General features: G+C 42.4%; 1 protein-coding gene across 1 annotated transcript in view; it reads left to right on the top strand.

The window, feature by feature from the left end:
- The window catches only part of ELOVL2 (ELOVL fatty acid elongase 2), a 53719-nt gene that overhangs the window by 13417 nt on the left and 22809 nt on the right, over positions 1-17493 (top strand). Inside the window, exons 2-3 of the mRNA XM_079985088.1 lie at positions 11693-11756; positions 14818-15005. Coding sequence (XP_079841214.1) covers positions 11693-11756; positions 14818-15005 — 252 coding nt within the window. The remainder of the gene's footprint in view (positions 1-11692; positions 11757-14817; positions 15006-17493) is intronic.

The following is a 17493-nucleotide window of genomic DNA, read 5'->3' as shown; positions in this document are numbered from 1 at the left end:
GTAGTTACATATTGCTGTTCTGATTTCCCGTTTAGAGGACCATTGCTGCCTTTGTTCCTGCAGCATTTGTAAACAAAGTATTCACTTTTACTAAAGTGTGCTAAGTAGCATCACTATCTTGAGTGATATATTTAATGAATGAAGTGTGAGTGTATGATTAAAGTGTTTTATATTTTGTTGCAAATGGCTGTGTCCCTCTCGATATTGCATGTAATGAGAGGCAGGATATGAACCTTATAAATAAAATAAAATAATAAATAATAGATGTGGCCATTAGGCTGCAGTTCTTGAAAGTAAGTCCCACTGAACTCCAAAGGGCTTACTTCCAAGTAGACACACATAGGCTTGCATGGTTAAAGAGCAGACTTTCCTAAGGTCCAAATCCAGCTAATCTGATTAGCGATGTTTACCGCTCCTAAATGGATAATTACCCTGCATCACATTGACTGGATTATTTTTCTCATAGTCCCCCGCCCCCCGCCCCAGCTCCTTTTCAGTTTTCATAAAATGGAAACATTTTAAAGCATTGCTTCTGCCATTAGCCAACTCAGTGTTGTCATTCAGCCCGGCTGCTTAGAAATACTTGGTTACACTTGTATGAGTAAATATAGACTGCAATGGAAAGTGCAGAAATTGATACTAATTTAGATAAGCATACCTGATCTGCTATTAAATTTGAATGCATGGAACTGAACCTGAGCAGTAAAAGTTAGCAAACTATTTTCCATCTGTAAAGATTGCTGGGTCTATTGAAGCTACTCAGACAACCATCTAACCACAAGATAGCCACAGTATGCGGAATCCAGTATGCGGAAGCCCAGCGCAGTGTAAATCTATAACCAAGCATGGGATTTACATTACAGCACACATTGGGACGCTTACCTCTAACCCAACCCCACCGATGCTTCCCCAAACATGCTGAAAGCTGAATACTGTGTGTGGTAATACCTCACTACAGACTGGCAGTCGTCACAAGCAGGCATGCCAAGTTTATGTGCTGAAGTTCCCACATGCTTGCTGGTTGTGTGAATGTGTCCTGGCTGTAGCATATTAGCTTTGTTATTTGTGCCAGAGATTTTACATTCAGTTGCACTATTAGCTAGGAGATATGCCAAAGGCACCATAATTTCCTAAACATCCAGTGCCTAAACATATGCACTAATGTGCATTTGTCTGTGTCAGCAGCAACATAACATGCATCAGCCTACTCTTTTAATATTTTGTTATGCTAGCTGCACAGATGTATGCATACATGATTTCCTTGCAAAACTGACACGATATCAAAATCCATAAAACCATCAGAAAAGCAACTAGCAATCAATTGACTGCTCAGTTTTTCTGATCGTCAGGTAATTGTAAAATATTCTAAGAATGATGCTGTGTAGATGTGGGTCAATTAATTTTTACTTAATTATGGTTCCATTTGTCAGTAAGGGCAACATGTCTCGTAGCCTACAGCACTCGGAGATAAACCTAGCAGCACAGCAAGACTTCTCCCACACTGGCCCGCTGCTATAACTGTAGGAATCACCAAACAAGATCACAAGCAGTCTTCAGGGGCAAAGGTCATTGCCTAGTGGATGGAACAGAGCCAGGGAATTATTTTCAGCCTAAGGGCTTTGCTCCCTCATAGGCAGGGCTCACCCAAACATTTCGTCACCTGAGGCAAACCACAAAACAGTGGCCCCCTTCCCACCAGGGATGAAGGGGTGAGGGAAGATGTTAATCAGGAACAAGGGGCAATAAAGATTTACAATGGAACCTGCTGCCCTTGTGAATCCTGCCACCCTAGGCAATCCCCTCAGCTTGCCTCATGGGTGGGCTGGCCCTGGTTGTAGGCAATTTTTCAGGGGCTTCTTTCTTGAGGCTGGTGGGCAGGGCCAGAAGGAAAAGTAACCAGAGCAATCAATGCAACCTTTCCTTGTGTAGTAGGCTGCACTGTAGTCACACCAAAGCCGGAGGTTTCTATATGCACATTCCTCCAGCCAGGCAAGCAAGAAGCACATTATTACAATTAAACAATGTCTTCCAGTCATGCAAGAGCACTCAGGGGGGTTGTTGAGCAGGGCCAGTGAGTGGTGTATGGCCTGGAGAGAATCTTGAGGATCAGAGAGGACTGCTGTTTGGCCCCTAGGTCTACACTCCTGGTGTAGATCATGGGGCTAGGATGAGGAAGACCCAGTTCCAAATTTCTCCCTAAACCATGAAGCTTATTAGGTGATGCTATATAAAACAGTGTTTATGGAAGGCAATCTTACTTGGCTACGAGTGATCGCCAAAGGAGAAGAAGAAGATAGAAATATATGCCTTACAAATAGCTGGAGATAAATCTTTACTTGTCATGCTGGCCCCAGTTGAACAACAAGTATTATTTACATATGCATTCATGAATGGAATGCATTTCTCTCCCTTGAGCTCAAGAGAGGTTTAAACCTTTTTTGCTTTCAAAACTCCTTCATAGCAATGCATAAGTTATTCACCCATTAACTTGCCTGTCCTCAAAACTCAGCATCCCCACAAGACAGCATCCCCACAACTCTTACATTCACAGCTAAAGATAGAACTAACAAAATAAACTGCCAACTCCCACCTCCTTTCCCCAAAACATTTTTTGTGTGTGTGTGAAATACATTTCCGCTACAAATACACTACAAATAACTAACAATGCTGATCGAGTCGCACAATGAACGGCAACTATGCATACTGGGCTTAGCTCCTTGCAGAAAGGGCAGGGTGAAAGTGTGATAAAATAATGTATTCTATTTTAAAACCCATTACTGTATTTCACGGTAGCAGCCATCTAACTTGTTTTTTGTAGCTAGTGTAAGCCTCAAACTTGTTGGCAGTTTTCTTTGATGTTGCACTCAAGTAGAAAGCCAACATTTTAAATTCTAAGAATAAACAATAAAAGTGATTTATTTATTTACTATACACATTTACTTATTATACAAATTTATAGCTTGCTTAATAAGATAATATTCAGCAGTGAACAACATAAAATCTCATGAAACAATATTTGTTCAATACAATACAATACATGTAGTTTTAACTATGCACTGTGTGAAGAAGTACCGTAATTCCTTTTATTTATCTGGAACCTTCCAACATTCCATTTCATGGGATGCCCACAATTTCACATGTTTTGAGAGAGGGAGAAACACTTTTCTCTACCCACTTTCCCCAGGCCATGCATCAGTTGCAAACTTCTGTGATGTCACCCTTTCTCTCAATGGAAAAAGTCAAAAATTCTGGAACCTTTCCTCACAGCAAAGTCGCTCCATCTCCTTGATCATTTTGGTTGCCTGTTTCTTAATCTTTTCCAACTCTGCAATATCCATTTTGAGGTGAGGTGAGCTAAAACCAGCCTCCCCCAATCTGATGCCTTTCAGGCGTTAAGACCAGTGGCGAAGCTGCATGCTCTGGCACCGGGGTGGAGAGCAGGTGGGGGCGTGGCTGGCGCCCATCCCGGGGGGGGGCATGGCACGTTGCCCGCGGGGGGTGGCATGTGTCCTGGGGTGTGTGGCATGCTGCCTGTGGGGGTGTGGCATGCGTCCCGGGGGTGTGATGTGCCACCCACAGGGGCGTGGCATGTATCCTGGGGGCATGACACACTGCTTGTGGGGGCTTGGCACCCAGCGCTGTGGGGGAAATCCACCAAGTGTGTCCGGGGGGCCCCCACAATGGTAGTTCCCTCCCTGATGGTGTTGGGGGCGGTGCGCTCCCCCCCGCCCCCCGTTCTTCCGCCAGTGGTTAAGACTCCCATCAGCCTCAGCCCACATGTCTGCAGCTGATGAAAATTGCAGTCCAAAACATCTGGAGGGCACCAGATTGGGGAAGAAGGCTTCTTCAGATACTCTCTCCCCAGATAAATCTTCCTTAATTACAAATTAAGCTGATGTTCCACTATGAAGTAGGTAGAATAGAATAGGATTACTTTTAAATGGATTGCACTAATCTCCTTTCCGGGCCAGGCTCATTTTGCAGCATTAAGAGCAGGGAGATTCCAGAGCTGTAAACATCATATTTTCGTAATTTGGCCAGATTTTGTGTGTGATACATATGTTTGCAACACTTCATTATAACAGGGTTGTTTTCTTTTTTAAAAAAGACAGTAAAATAATTGTGGAATGTCTGCTAGACAATCGTCTAATAAATACTGGGATCATAGAATTGTAGAGTTGGCAGGGATTCCCAGAGTCATCCAGTCCAACCCCTTGCCATGCAGGAATTCTGCACACAGACACACTGACCACAGAGATGACTTACTTAGTATAAAGGGTACACACAAATCCTGTTTTTGTGTTTCTATTTATTTTGAAGGAAAAGCTTTAGTGCTGGGACTCTGGGCTCAAAGTTACCAACGTGTTCGCTTTTTCTTCTTTGCTAAAAGATTTCGATCAATGTCACTTCATTTTAGTCTTTCCAGGTAGAGATGATATGCGGAATGCTTTTTGTGAAATACCTGGTACCTGTGGATATCCCCTCAGTGCCACCTTCCACTCTAGGTTCCCAGGTGCATTCCCACCATTAATAAAACACTGGATTAGGATATTCTACTAGTTGATTCATAAGTTTCACCATCTGAGCAGGAACAAGAGTCAGCAAAACTAAGCAAATATGCACTCAGGGAAAAGAACAAACGAACATTTTTCTTTTTCTTTTGCTCAAACTTAAATTAGAGTCTTGCAATTAAATTTTGGATTTGGAATCAGAATAGAATCAGGATGCAAATATGCACTCTTAATAGGAAGCATACAGAGGAAATAAGCTTATAGACTCACTTGTTTTTGGGTCCCTTTCTCCCAAACAGGTCCAGGGATGGCCAGTATTCATAGAACTCTATCCTTTCACACTCAGCAAGAAGGCTGGCCACAAGTTCCCAATTTACAAAATTGCAATGTGCAGAATGTTAGCCGCTCTTCCTTCCTCTGAAGCAATATTATTGTAATAGTAATAGGCATACGAGGCTATTAATCTAGTGGACCTTGCCCCATTTTGGTTAGAAGAACACTATTCAGTTTGGGATTTTAATTTATTCATCTTGACTCAGATCAGTTCTCTTTAAAAACCACTGTGTTTTGCAAAAACACAGTTGGAAGTTTGGAAATGGGTTATACAAGAAAGTAATCTGTCAAAGTTAACAAGTACCTCCTTTGTTAGAGAGATTGGCAGATTGCTCCCAATAGCAGGATCTTCTGAATGGCTAGGACAGTGATGGTGAACCTTTTAGAGACCGAGGGCCCAAACTGCAACCCAAAACCCACTTATTTATCGCAAAGTGCCAACACGGCAATTTAACCTGTATATCTCATTTTTTCTGTGTGTTTCACGTTTCTTCTTTATGACTGCTGTTGTAATAAATAATAATTCATAAAAGTTATTGCATTACATTCTTCATTAAATTATCCATCCATTGATATATAATTTTATGGTATAACTCAGTGCTTTTTTTTCTAAAAAAAAATGTTTAGGGCTACTCTCATTTTGACTCAAGAAAATCACCACCAGGGGAAAAATAAATACAATTCAAATTGGGAAAAATAAATACAGTGGTACCTCATTTTCAAACAGTTTATTTCTCGAACTACTTGGAACCTGAACACTTCAAACTCGGAAATGAGTGTTCCGGTTTTGGAACTTTTTTCAGAAGCTGAACGTGCTCTGTTCTGAGTATAACTTCCGTTTTGAGTGCCACACTTCTGTTACACGAGCAGGCAAGGGATGTTACTGCCACCCTCTCCCCAGCCTGCTCCTGCATCCAGGTAAGTAGGAGTGGAATCGGGCTGCTCTGCTAGGCAGCATTGCTGCTTGCATGGGAACAGCAGCTGGATCGGGGCTGCTCAGCTGTGGAGATGCAGGCTCCATCACACTTTCATCACACCTTGAGGGGTTCATGGCTGCATTTCTCTCAAGGGAGAAGTTTAAAGGAGCCCCCACCTCCGCATCAGATCCCCTGCAACCATGTGAAGGCAGCCAGGCTGAATAGTTGCTGGGGTTGGGGAAGGTGGAGGCAGCCCGGAAGCTGCATCTGAGAGCCTCTGCACCACCCGAAGGCAGCCAGGCACTCCACTTCTGAGAGATCCCCACCTCCCCTTCTTCTGCTTGCACGCAAGCCCTCCTCTCCTCCTCCTCCCCCCAGCCCCAGCCCAGAAGCTACAGCCCTGCACGCGTGCCCACAGAGAGGCCTCCGAGTGCCCTCTCTGGCACACATGCCATAGGTTCGCTACCACTGAGCTAGGAGATACCTGAAACAGGGCCTGACTTTCTCCCCCAACTCCTAGGTAAAGATTATGACATCTATGTCTGTATATAGGAAAACACAGATCAAAGTTTTGGAGTGCAGAAGTTACAGGAGGAGCCTTCATGTTACATTCAACAACTGTGCAGTCTGTGTCCCTCTGTACACAATAGTCCAGGAGCACAGTGGTACCTCGGGTTACAAATGCTTCAGGTTACAGACTCTGCTAACCTGGAAGTAGTACCTTGGGTTAAGAACTTTACCTCAGGATGAGAACAGAAATCGTGCGGTGGCGGCAGTGGGAGGCCTCATTAGCTAAAGTGGTACCTCAGGTTAAGAACAGTTTCAGGTTAAGAATGGACCTCCGGAACGAATTAAGTCTTAACCAGAGGTACCACTGTACAAATCAAGAAGTGTTACACTCTTGTAAATGTGTAGAAACAGGTTGTGTTCAGTGTAACCCTAGAAAAAGCTGTGTTTGGGGGCTCATTAAGCTAACAGCATTTAGGGTGCCATCTGTGTCTGGGGAAATGGATTTGGCCCTCTGTTTGACTGCTTAAGCTGGGGCTCAACCTGCATATTTGTAATTAAACACAAATATTAGAAAACTCCATAAGCCTCCAAAGTAAAATTAGACCTGGGCAGCAAGCAGGCATCAGGTGAAACAATGAGGGAACAGCAGTGAGGAATTGAAGGATAGATCTCCTTGTGAACAGCCTGTCCTCCCTACGTTAACCTGCTCCCTGCCCCCCTGGGTGATAGATGAAGTCAGATTCAGCTGCCAGCCTGGTCAGCATTTTTCTGTGGAATGGGGTGGTGCCACTATATTGTTCCTCAGCTCAGGCAACTAAATTTCTTGGGGTGGTCCTATCTCCCAACATCGCTGTTCTGTTAGTGATATGGCCATTAGGGTTTAATTACACCCATTTGTATGTAACATGTAGATTTGCCATCATGCACAGCAGATGGCCAAAAGGAGTCAGACAGCAGAGTTGGGGAGTTTTTCAAGAGAAAAGACACACACCCTACTTTTTTGAGCTCTGATTAATCACTAATGTGGAACATCATAACTCTACTTTGTTGTATTCAGCTTAAATAGCATGACTGAATATGGTTCCCTTTTGAGTTCAGGGAGAGTTGAGAAACAGAAGCATCTGCACTGTGTAAAAACCTAGACAGAAAGTGGTTAGCTTTTTTAAAAAAAAATGTTTAAGAAAAGCTTTTAGAGTACAAACAAATTGAGAAGCACTGAATAGCTTGATCTTAATTGCATGTGACACATTTTGAGTTAGAAAAGCAAACTTAAAAAAACCCCCACATCCTTCTTACGTGATCCTGTCTATTTTTTCTCCCCTCATATCTCAGGAGATATTATATGCTCAGTCATGTGGGAAATAGTTCTGCTGTTACATAACTTTTCCTTCCAATGTGTATCAAATAAAAACTCTATATAGTGAGTCTTCATCTCTGAGATTGAGAAAATGACCTGAGTATTCCAGAATGGAGGACACATCTCCCTGCACCTTACTTATACTAAGATTAATGTTTTCAGTTCTCTGAGAGCTGGTCTAGATGGAGGAGGGAACTTTTCAGTGAGAGATTTTGCTATGGTGGAATACTGCCAGATCACATAACGCTGGTTCACACATGCACACCTGTCATTTGATGACTGTGCCATCAAGTGATAAATTGCATGTGTGTGTGAATAGACCATCATGGATCTGAAGCCATACCACATATAGAACATTATTGTGATCCTGTGTCACTTTAAATGCAGCATTTTCAGATGGAGTCAGTTCACACATTCAGCATCAGCTGCATCAAGTGTTGCTGGGTAATCAAATAATGGGAAATAAAGTAATAATTCATAAGATAGCTGCAATCCTTACAGCAACATCACAAAATGAATCAAAATTGCTAGTATTCCCCATATTGTAGAAAGGCTGAGACAGAGAGAGCAGCTTGTCTAAGGGCACCTAATGAGTTCATGGAAAGGTGAGAAATGAGCTGGCGACTTCCTGCTTTGCATCTCAGTCTCTTCTCTGCTGTGCAATGCCAAGTAGCTTAGTATTGCAGTCACAGCAATTACACTAAATTCAACAAGTTCACTCATTAACAAGGACTGAAGGGAAAGCAGTAGTTGTATAGATTTCGTTTACACCAAAAGAAAAAGCTTGATGGAAATAATTTCATGTGGTTAATGTGCACAGCAAATTAAAATAGCAATTTTACAGGAAAGCCTCTTAGATGTAGAAGCTTTTCTTCCCAACGAATTCCCCTTTTGCATTTCCCAACCTTCATCCACCAGTACCAATAAACCAACATGTCCCTCATACGTATTAAATTTCAGCCTTGGGCAGAGATTTGTCCACTGGCACTAGAATTCATGTTAATAGTGATATTGTTCCTATTTTGTGTAAATACCACTTATGTCAACTAATAATAAATTCAAGCTTTTGTGCTTTGATTTTCCATTTGTTATAAGCCACATAGAGATGAACAAAATATTGTTACATTTTTAAAATGTCATGTTAAAACTTTGGACAATGGGATCTCTGTGAAACAGAAGCAGTAAGAGAAGGCTAAAGTTGAGGTTCTCTGTTTTCTCACACTCCACGTTTCCTGACTCAGCTCCTCATCTGAAACTATTTTTTGTTGAAACCAGCTAGCTTTGTGAACACAGTTCCCTGATAAGTTTTAGTATGATAGACATATTTGGAAATTTGTATTTATCACATTTGCACCTTACATTTCTAGGTGTACATTTAAAATGTTTTAATAATAATGTAGGGCAGCTGCAGGCAAATGTTTCAGCTCAAACTATTTGAAGATATATTCTTATGGATATAGATTATATCATCTTAAGGTAAAAGGTTAAAGGTAAAGGACCCCTGGATGGTTAAGTCCAGTCAAAGGTGACTATGGGGTTGCAGCACTCATCTCACTTTCAGGCCAAGGGAGCTGGCGTTTGTCCACAGACAGCTTTCCAGGTCATGTGGCCAGCATGACTAAACTGCTTCTGGCACAACGGAACACCATGATGGAAACCAGAGTGCACGGAAATGCTGTTTACCTTCCTGCCACAGTGGTACCTATTTATCTACTTGCACTTTGACGTGCTTTCGAACTGCTAGGTAGGCAGGAGCTGGGACAGAGGAACAGGAGCTCACCCCGTTGTGCTGATTTGAACCACCAACCTTCTTATCAGCAAGCCCAAGAGGCTTCAGTGGTGCCACTCGCATCCCAAATAATCTTAATAGAGCAAGTGAAAATATAGTTTTGATTGAAACAATTTCTCTTTTTCTGTTAAATCAGTAGCACTTTTGTAGAATCAGGTTGGTGTTTCCAACCAGATAATGGTATTAAAAAGGAGTCTCAAATTAACTACTTAGAATATAAACAGAGCATTCTGATATACAGGAGGCCCTGGGACCAATGGCATGTATATTTTGTAATGATGATTAACAGCCAAACCATGAGCTGAATGGCAGTACAATTAAATAAGAAAACTAGAAAACATACATTGATCTCAAAATGCAACAAACCTTGCCGCAATCACTATACCTTTCAAAGGTACTTTAATGCTTTCCCATATTTCAATTGAACATATCTTCAACAGCATCTTTGGAACATCTATCCTGCCTTTGCTTTTGTGCATGCAGATTTCACTAAACAATGCAAACTGTGTATGTAGATCCTCTGCAGAATATGGTCTTCCCTAAAGAGTGTTTGAAGAATGCATTGATCCTATTGATATCTGTAGCTGGCAGAATTTGCACAGAAGCTTACTATGCTGACAACCCTTGTGGAACAAGCCTGCCACTTATAACATGTTACTGCAGTACATTAAGTGCATAGGGTTGTGTCCTCCATACAGGTGGTTTCAGTAGAAGCCGAAAGGCCAGTAGGATAATGTATTAGGAGATCATCTCAACCTTTGCCCCCATCCTCTCGTGCTCTGTCTATTCTGTGTTCATTTTTGTGCTGTTGCATAATCATTTCCCAAATAGCTGCAGCACCTCGTTGGCTTATCTTGGTTTGTAGTATCAACATGACATTGGTGCAATGTCCTGGGTCAACTCCTGTTATGAACCACTTGTTTGCTTTTATTGATTTGCCCCCCACCCCCTCCTAACTTGTAATTTTCAGTTGCCAGCCACAGCAGATCATGCATTTGAGCTTACATGGTGACTTGCCCATTCAAACCCTCCATAGTGTCAGCCTGTGTTGGCAGATACTTTTGAGGCACTTTTGCAGAAAAGAATCACTGCCAGTCTCATCTGACCTCAGAAAAGGCAACTCCTAGCAACTAGCAAAAGTACATTTCAATCTCTCAGGATATTTTGCTGCTCGCCTAAAAGTTGCCATTCTCCTATAAAGGAATTTCAGAGGGAGACTCTGAAAGTGTGAAATAGCTGAATTATAACAGTTTGATTCTATTCATTTGGACTTGAATAGAGACAATTGTTTCCTGCTTTAGTTAGGAATGATAAGGTTACTGTGGAATCACCAGATACTGCTTTTGTGGTCATTGTGATTATTGCTCATTGGGGAGCAGTATTCAATTAAGCTCATTCAGAGTAGACCCACTAACATGACTAAGTTTCATCTATTAATTTCAGTGGCTCTACTCTGAGTCTTCCTTGGAGCTTTAATTCTCACAAATAGTACCTTTTGCATTTCACTGCCACAACCTCACTGTTTACAATTCCTCCCTTCTGTACTTGTGGATCCATATATGCCTGTCAACTGAGGTTAGCACTTCATGCATAAAATGGAGAAGTTTCTAGATCGTGAGGGTTTGGGCCATAATAAATCTGTTAGTCTTTAAAATGCTTCAAGTCTCTGTTGTTTCCCGCCAATCTTACATTTGCATTAAGATCATATGAAGAAGATCCCTTTTGGATCAGCCCAAGGATCCATCTTATTTTTCCAAAAATGACCACCCAGATGAAGAAATGCAGAAAGGCAGCCTCTCCCCGTTGTTTGCTGCTAGTATTAGATACCCAGATGTATGTTGGTACTCCATGTGGAGGTCAATTTAGCTGTCGTGGCTGTAAAAAGGTAAAGGTAAAGGACCCATTAGGTCCAGTCGCAGATGACTCTGGGGTTGCGGCGCTTATCTCGCTTTACAGGCCGAGGGAGCCTGCGTTTGTCCGCAGTTTTTCTGGGTCATGTGGCCAACATGACTAAGCTGCTTCTGGCGCAACAGAACACCGAAACCAGAGCGGTGCACAGAAACGGCGTTTACCTTCCTGCCAGTGGTACCTATTTATCTACTTGCACTTTTTGGCGTGCTTTTGAACTGCTAGGTTGGCAGGAGCTGGAACCGAGCAAAGGGAGCTCATCCCGTCATGGGGATTTGAACCGCCGCCCTTCTGATCGGCAAGCCCAAGAGGCTGTACATCTCTGTAAATGAGGACTGACCCTTGTTTCCTTCTGCTTTCTTTTTAGGAACATCTGAAGGCATTTGACCATGAAGTAAATGAGTTTGTGGACTATATGTTTGGAGCTAGAGGTAGGTGTTTCTTTCATGGTGCTACCAGGCTCCCCTCACCTGCACCAGCTCTGCTGGAGGGTCATTATAATATGTGTGCCATGGTGATTAAAGAAAACTGGGAGATAAGTGCATTTAGTTCAAAAAATATATATAGCTGGTTCTGATAACTCCTAGTGGAATGTATAACAGGCAGCATATCTCATCTATTTACTCCCAGGGAATTCTTTTACATGACACTTCACTCTCTTTTAAGCATATATATATATATATATATATATATATATATATATATACACACACACACACCATATATATAATTTTCTCATGTAATATTTTAGTTAAAGATTTGGAAGCTAGCCCTTAGTTTAAAGAAGATAGTTTTTTTGCTCTCCCAATTGCCAGTGCTTAAAAAAAAAAAATCTTTCTGTTCAGAAATGCAGCTGGAGCGATTGTTCATTGTGGCTAATAAAAATCACTTGTTATAGCTCCCAAGGGACTTAAAGGTACTTAAGTCTAATGAATTCTACCTGTGCCAATTTGTTCATTTGATGAAAGGGGAAGCTTGCTTGACAGGAAGAAACCAGTGTTTCCAGTGAAAGCAAGTTGATGTGAATGACTTTTACCTGGTCATAGGAGGATACAATTGTGAAAACATTTGCTTTGTTGGCTACAACAAAAAGGGAAACTGCCAGGATTTAGTAGAACCATCAGGATTTCATTGTGGAAAGAGGAAACTACGTATTTCATATCCAGCCATTGACTAGTCCAGCTATTGACTAGGTAAGCATAGAGGGAGCATTGTGCTGTGTTGAATTTTGAGATAATTCATGTTCTTGCTGCTTTTTAGGCAACTTAAAGAGCTTAAACAGAATATGGTGTGAAGCTAGAAACGTGAATAGGCAAAATGCTTTGTTGGGTGAGGACAAAAGTTTATTTCAACTGCAGCATTGTGTTTTAAATAGTGGCAATTCAGATGCTCCTGAGAAGCGGGGCTTGGAAGCAACAGCCCTTTGCCCTTTTTTGTCCTTATCTTCTGGTGCAGAGAGGGATACCTCTGCAGAACACAGGGTTCTGATTTGATACACTTTCTTAAAGTACAGGGTCTTGGTTTGCAACACACTTGCCTCTGTTTCCTCCTCTTACTTTTAAATAGGCTAGTGTCAAATGTGTAAAAAAATCATAGCGGATGTTTTGTTGTTGTTTGTTTTAAAAGGGTGCTTCCTTAAGGGTGCTTTTACCTGGAGCTGTTACCTAGCAGGTTCAGAAGTGCAAGGAATGATCGTTGCAGCATTGCAGTCATTAAGTCACAGCTACAGCAATGAAGGCATTATCCAAGTTGATTGCTGGTATAGTTAGTTGACTTTGCACAAATAGTCACCCATTTTGGGAGACTTTGAGGTAGTTATGCTTGGCATTCATCAGGGCCCGATAAAGAAAAGGAAAATGCAGCATGGATAGCAGGAAGGGATGAGTCACCTTAAAAAAAAAAATAAAAAATCCCTAGTCATTGAAAGCTTCATTTGTGCAAAAGCTTCAGGTCAGCTACCTTAAGAAAGCGCCAAAGGCATTTAGTTTATAATGTAAGGACATATAGCTTTACAAGGAAGCGCATAAAGATTCAGGTGTGAAAGTCCAATAGAAATGAACTGATGCTTTGCCACAGCTACCCATACAGGGTGTATGCAGTTGACAATAGAAGTGTGCATGCACACGAAAGCTCATACCAAGAACTAACTTAGTTGGTCTTTAAGGTGCTACTGGAAGGAATTTTTTTTGTTTTGACAATATGTGTGGTTTGGGGACAATAAATAATGGGGATCAGATACTGGCCAGGTGACTCTGTAATAATAATTATTAAGCAGAGCCCCACTTGCTATGGTCAAATAAGGTATGATCTTATTTTTCTGATTCTAAGCTTCCTTCTTGTTCTCTTAGAGTAACTTCTAACTCAGGCATGGCCAAACTTGGCCCTCCAGATGTTTTGGGACTACAACTCCCATCATCCCTAGCTAACAGGACTAGTGCTCAGGGGTGGTGGGAATTGTAGTCCCAAAACATCTGGAGGGCCAAGTTTGGCAGTGCCTGTTCTAACTGAATCATCACACACAGATGTTAACTCTTGCTTTGATTTGTGAAGCTTATTGGTTTGTTATCTTTTGTTGTACCAATAACCTTTCAATTATTTTTATTTATTTCCCTCCCTTCACCCTAAGTTCCAAGGGTGGGTCACAGCATTAAAAGACAACATTAAAAACAATGTAAAACTACTTACGGGCATAAAAATAAGGTGGGTCTTACCATTCACCTGGGAATACTTTGAGTGAAATTGACAGCACTTCATTAGGCCTTAACCTGCCTTCTGGAGGGCATAACTGCCCATTTAGGACATACTTATGTTTGCATCTCGGAATGATGAATTCCTCTTATGGTTTTTAAGCTATTCTGGTTCTGGACAGTGTACTGCTGTGTGAAAAAAGACATTGTAGATGTCTTCTAACAAATGGCAGTATATGATCGTTTATTGGGGTTTCGGTAATGTGCAAATATATTGGATGACATCCAGTGATGTCTGCCCACTTCCACAGCAGAAATCTGCTTGTGCATTCTCTCTTTTCTCTCCTCCAGCTCCCTTTTGTGCCCCCAAACTCTTCTCTGGATAGTCCTTCAGCCCTCTGGAGCAGATTTTGGGGGCACGTGGGTTCTGTAGGGAGTTGAGAAGCAAGAGAAGCCTTGTTGCACAAGAAGACACTTGCTTGTGCTATTTCGGTTCTCACCCATTAAATTTAATTGAATAATCAGCTGTTGTTATTTATTAAGAATTGTATCTCCCACTCTTCATCCATAGATGTCAGGACGGTTCACAACATAAAAGTACTGGGGGGAGGACATAATAAAAACAAGAGCAAGAACAAACTAAAACCCCCACATTATAAGAGCATCCTAGGAGGAGGTTGTAAAGACCGGAGGCTGGGTATTACTGGGAGACTGAAAAGGCGTTGGTCGCCCATTGAATGACTGTATTGAACAAGAAATATTTATATGTGCTGATTTCATGAGGCTTTTTGCTTTGTTTCTTCAGATCCCAGGGTCAGAGGATGGCTCATGCTGGATTCTTACTTGCCCACTTTTTCTCTCACTGTTGCGTATCTTCTCTTCATATGGCTGGGTACCACATTTATGAAGAACAGGCCTGCTCTGTCACTCAGGAGTCTTCTCATTGTATATAACCTTGGAGTCACCATGCTTTCGTTTTACATGCTTATAGAGGTGAGTCTTTTCAGTTTTGGCCCAGTTTTGTTGTTGTTCTCCAAGTTTAATAGATTGGGCAGTTTGGCAAAATTGCTTTCCACAGGTCATATTTTCTGGGAATCCTAGTGTTTTACTTTCTATATTTTGCTCTTTATTTTCACCAGTATCACATGGCTCACCTGCCTGAGCCATCCAGACATGCACAGTTTGAATTATTCCTTGCTCTACATTCAGGGTACATCTATTGTTCCTGCTTCCATAGTTGATCTTCTGTGATCTCAGTGATCTTATAGGAGCTTTATTGAATCATATGTGCAAAGACTGGACTGGGTAACCTTCTGGTGACTTCTAGAAATGAGTCTGTAATGAACTATATTTTGAAGCATAAACATAAGAGATGCCTTACATTACCATTTTTTAGCCATTTGTTTTACAAAAGGGAGGAAAAAGGGGAGGATCTGAAGCACTGTCACCAAAGGGCACACATGATACACAAATTATGTACAAAACAGCCCCAGTGGACACTTTTCTGCATTGGGAGAAGCTCATTTAGAGCAGAGGGGCCATGCATAACTCACTTTTTTCTCCACACTGCAAAACAAAAGCAAAAACAAACCCACGCAATGCCTTCTTCCTCCCTGCATTCCAAGCATTTAAATTTGACTCCCAGCTGGCGGGGTGGGGGGTGGAATCTAGCACCTCTCCCCAACCTGAGAGTAATTACTGTATATTAGGTAACACATGGCCAGAGTAATAATATCTTCCTGTTTAGCTAAGGCTGCAGTATGAACCCCATTTACTGGTGGAGTAAGACCCATTGAATTCAATAAGGCTTACATTTGAGTAGGCAGGGTTAGGACTGTGCTGTACATCTGTGCTGGTGGTGGTGTTTTTAAAAGGTCAACCACTAGTCCAGTTACACTGTGATGGCTGTCTTCAGAACATGGGAAGTGGAAGTTCTCATACGAAAACCCATGACCGCATGAGGAGGACCAGGAGTCTCCTTTCCATAAATTCCATTATTCAGGTTGCCAGAGACAAATACCTCTGACTCAGGTGTGCCACTGGATGCTGAGATGTTGCAAATCCTTCAGGCAGCTTCTGAACATATAAAGGCAGGCCAGTGAATGTGAGCAACCACATAATGTTTATTGTCCACATTTACTTGTGTAGCTCCATTTGGTTTTTTTCAGGCAACCTCCTCACTTCTTGGCGTGGGGCTGTTTGCCCGTGTTTAACAGTCACCACATTGTCAGTATTGGAGCATCAACCCTATTTTGGATATTTACTGTAGCATATACAGTAACTTCCGCTGTGTTCAAGTATTTGAGGTCTCTGGGGCACGCTAGCTGCAGTCTTTAAGTACGGGCTGCATTATATCTCAGCAGCCCATCTAAAACCACGGATTAAACAGTGGCTCTTCAAAGATCATCTAAAAATAGGCAACCTACATAGAAAGCAGGGCTTCAGTGAAGCAGGAACTCTGGAGTGCTGGGTTTTCTCTAACTTCCTGAACAAATAGAAATGCAGGGGCTTGTCTCTCTCCCTGCCCTCCACCTCCAGCTTTTGCTTGCAGGATCTCTCCTGGTTCTTTCCATAAGGTAAAGGTAAAGGGACCCCTGACCATTAGGTCCAGTCGTGGCTGACTCTGGGGTTGCGGCACTCATCTCGCTTTATTGGCCGAGGGAGCTGGCGTACAGCTTCCGGGTCATGTGGCCAGCAGGACTAAGCCGCTTCTGGTGAACCACAGCAGCGCACGGAAATGCCGTTTACCTTCCTGCCGGAGTGGTACCTATTTATCTACTTGCACTTTGACGTGCTTTCGAACTGCTAGGTGGGCAGCAGCAGGGACCGAGCAACGGGAGCTCACTCCGTCGCGGGGATTCGAACCGCTGACAAGCCCAAGGCTCTGTGGTTTAACCCACAGCGCCACCCGCGTCCCATTGGTTCTTTCCATGGATCCCTCCTAATCCATCTGAAAAGAAGCAGACTTCACCTCTTTGCCAAAACCCAAGGCTTTGGTTTCAATAAACCCTTTGCTTATCCCAAACAGAAGAGTCTTGCCTCACCCTCAGGTTCTAAGGCAATTCCTACAAGGATCCAAGCTTAGTACATAACAGGAATAGAGCTGACAGGGAAACCCCAATAGCCTATACCAAACCTTTCTTGGGTCCTCAGCCAACTCATATTACACCTGTTGTGCATGGTGTAATAAGCAAACATCTGCCCTTATTCCCTTATGGGTAATACAAGAACCCTTAGAGTCCTTTGTACGTTCTCCAGAGGCCAACCAGAGAATATTGAGAAGCAAAGCAGCTCGTAAGCCTGATCTTTATTGAACTGTTGCAACAGGGTGCTCCCTTCACATGCAGGAAAGCAGGAGGACCCCGAACAAAGGTGTGCCTGCCCTTATATGGACATTTTAAATTGCCCGTCCTGGAGTCCAAGACCACTCCCCAGAAACATCATACATACATCACAGAAGGGGTGTAGCTCAAGACCACCC

The sequence above is a fragment of the Podarcis cretensis genome (assembly GCF_951804945.1).
Source record: "Podarcis cretensis genome assembly, chromosome: 7".
Classification (NCBI taxonomy): Eukaryota; Metazoa; Chordata; class Lepidosauria; order Squamata; family Lacertidae; genus Podarcis; species Podarcis cretensis.
Note: the sequence above shows the minus strand (reverse complement) of the source record. Positions and strands in the feature narration are given on the sequence as shown.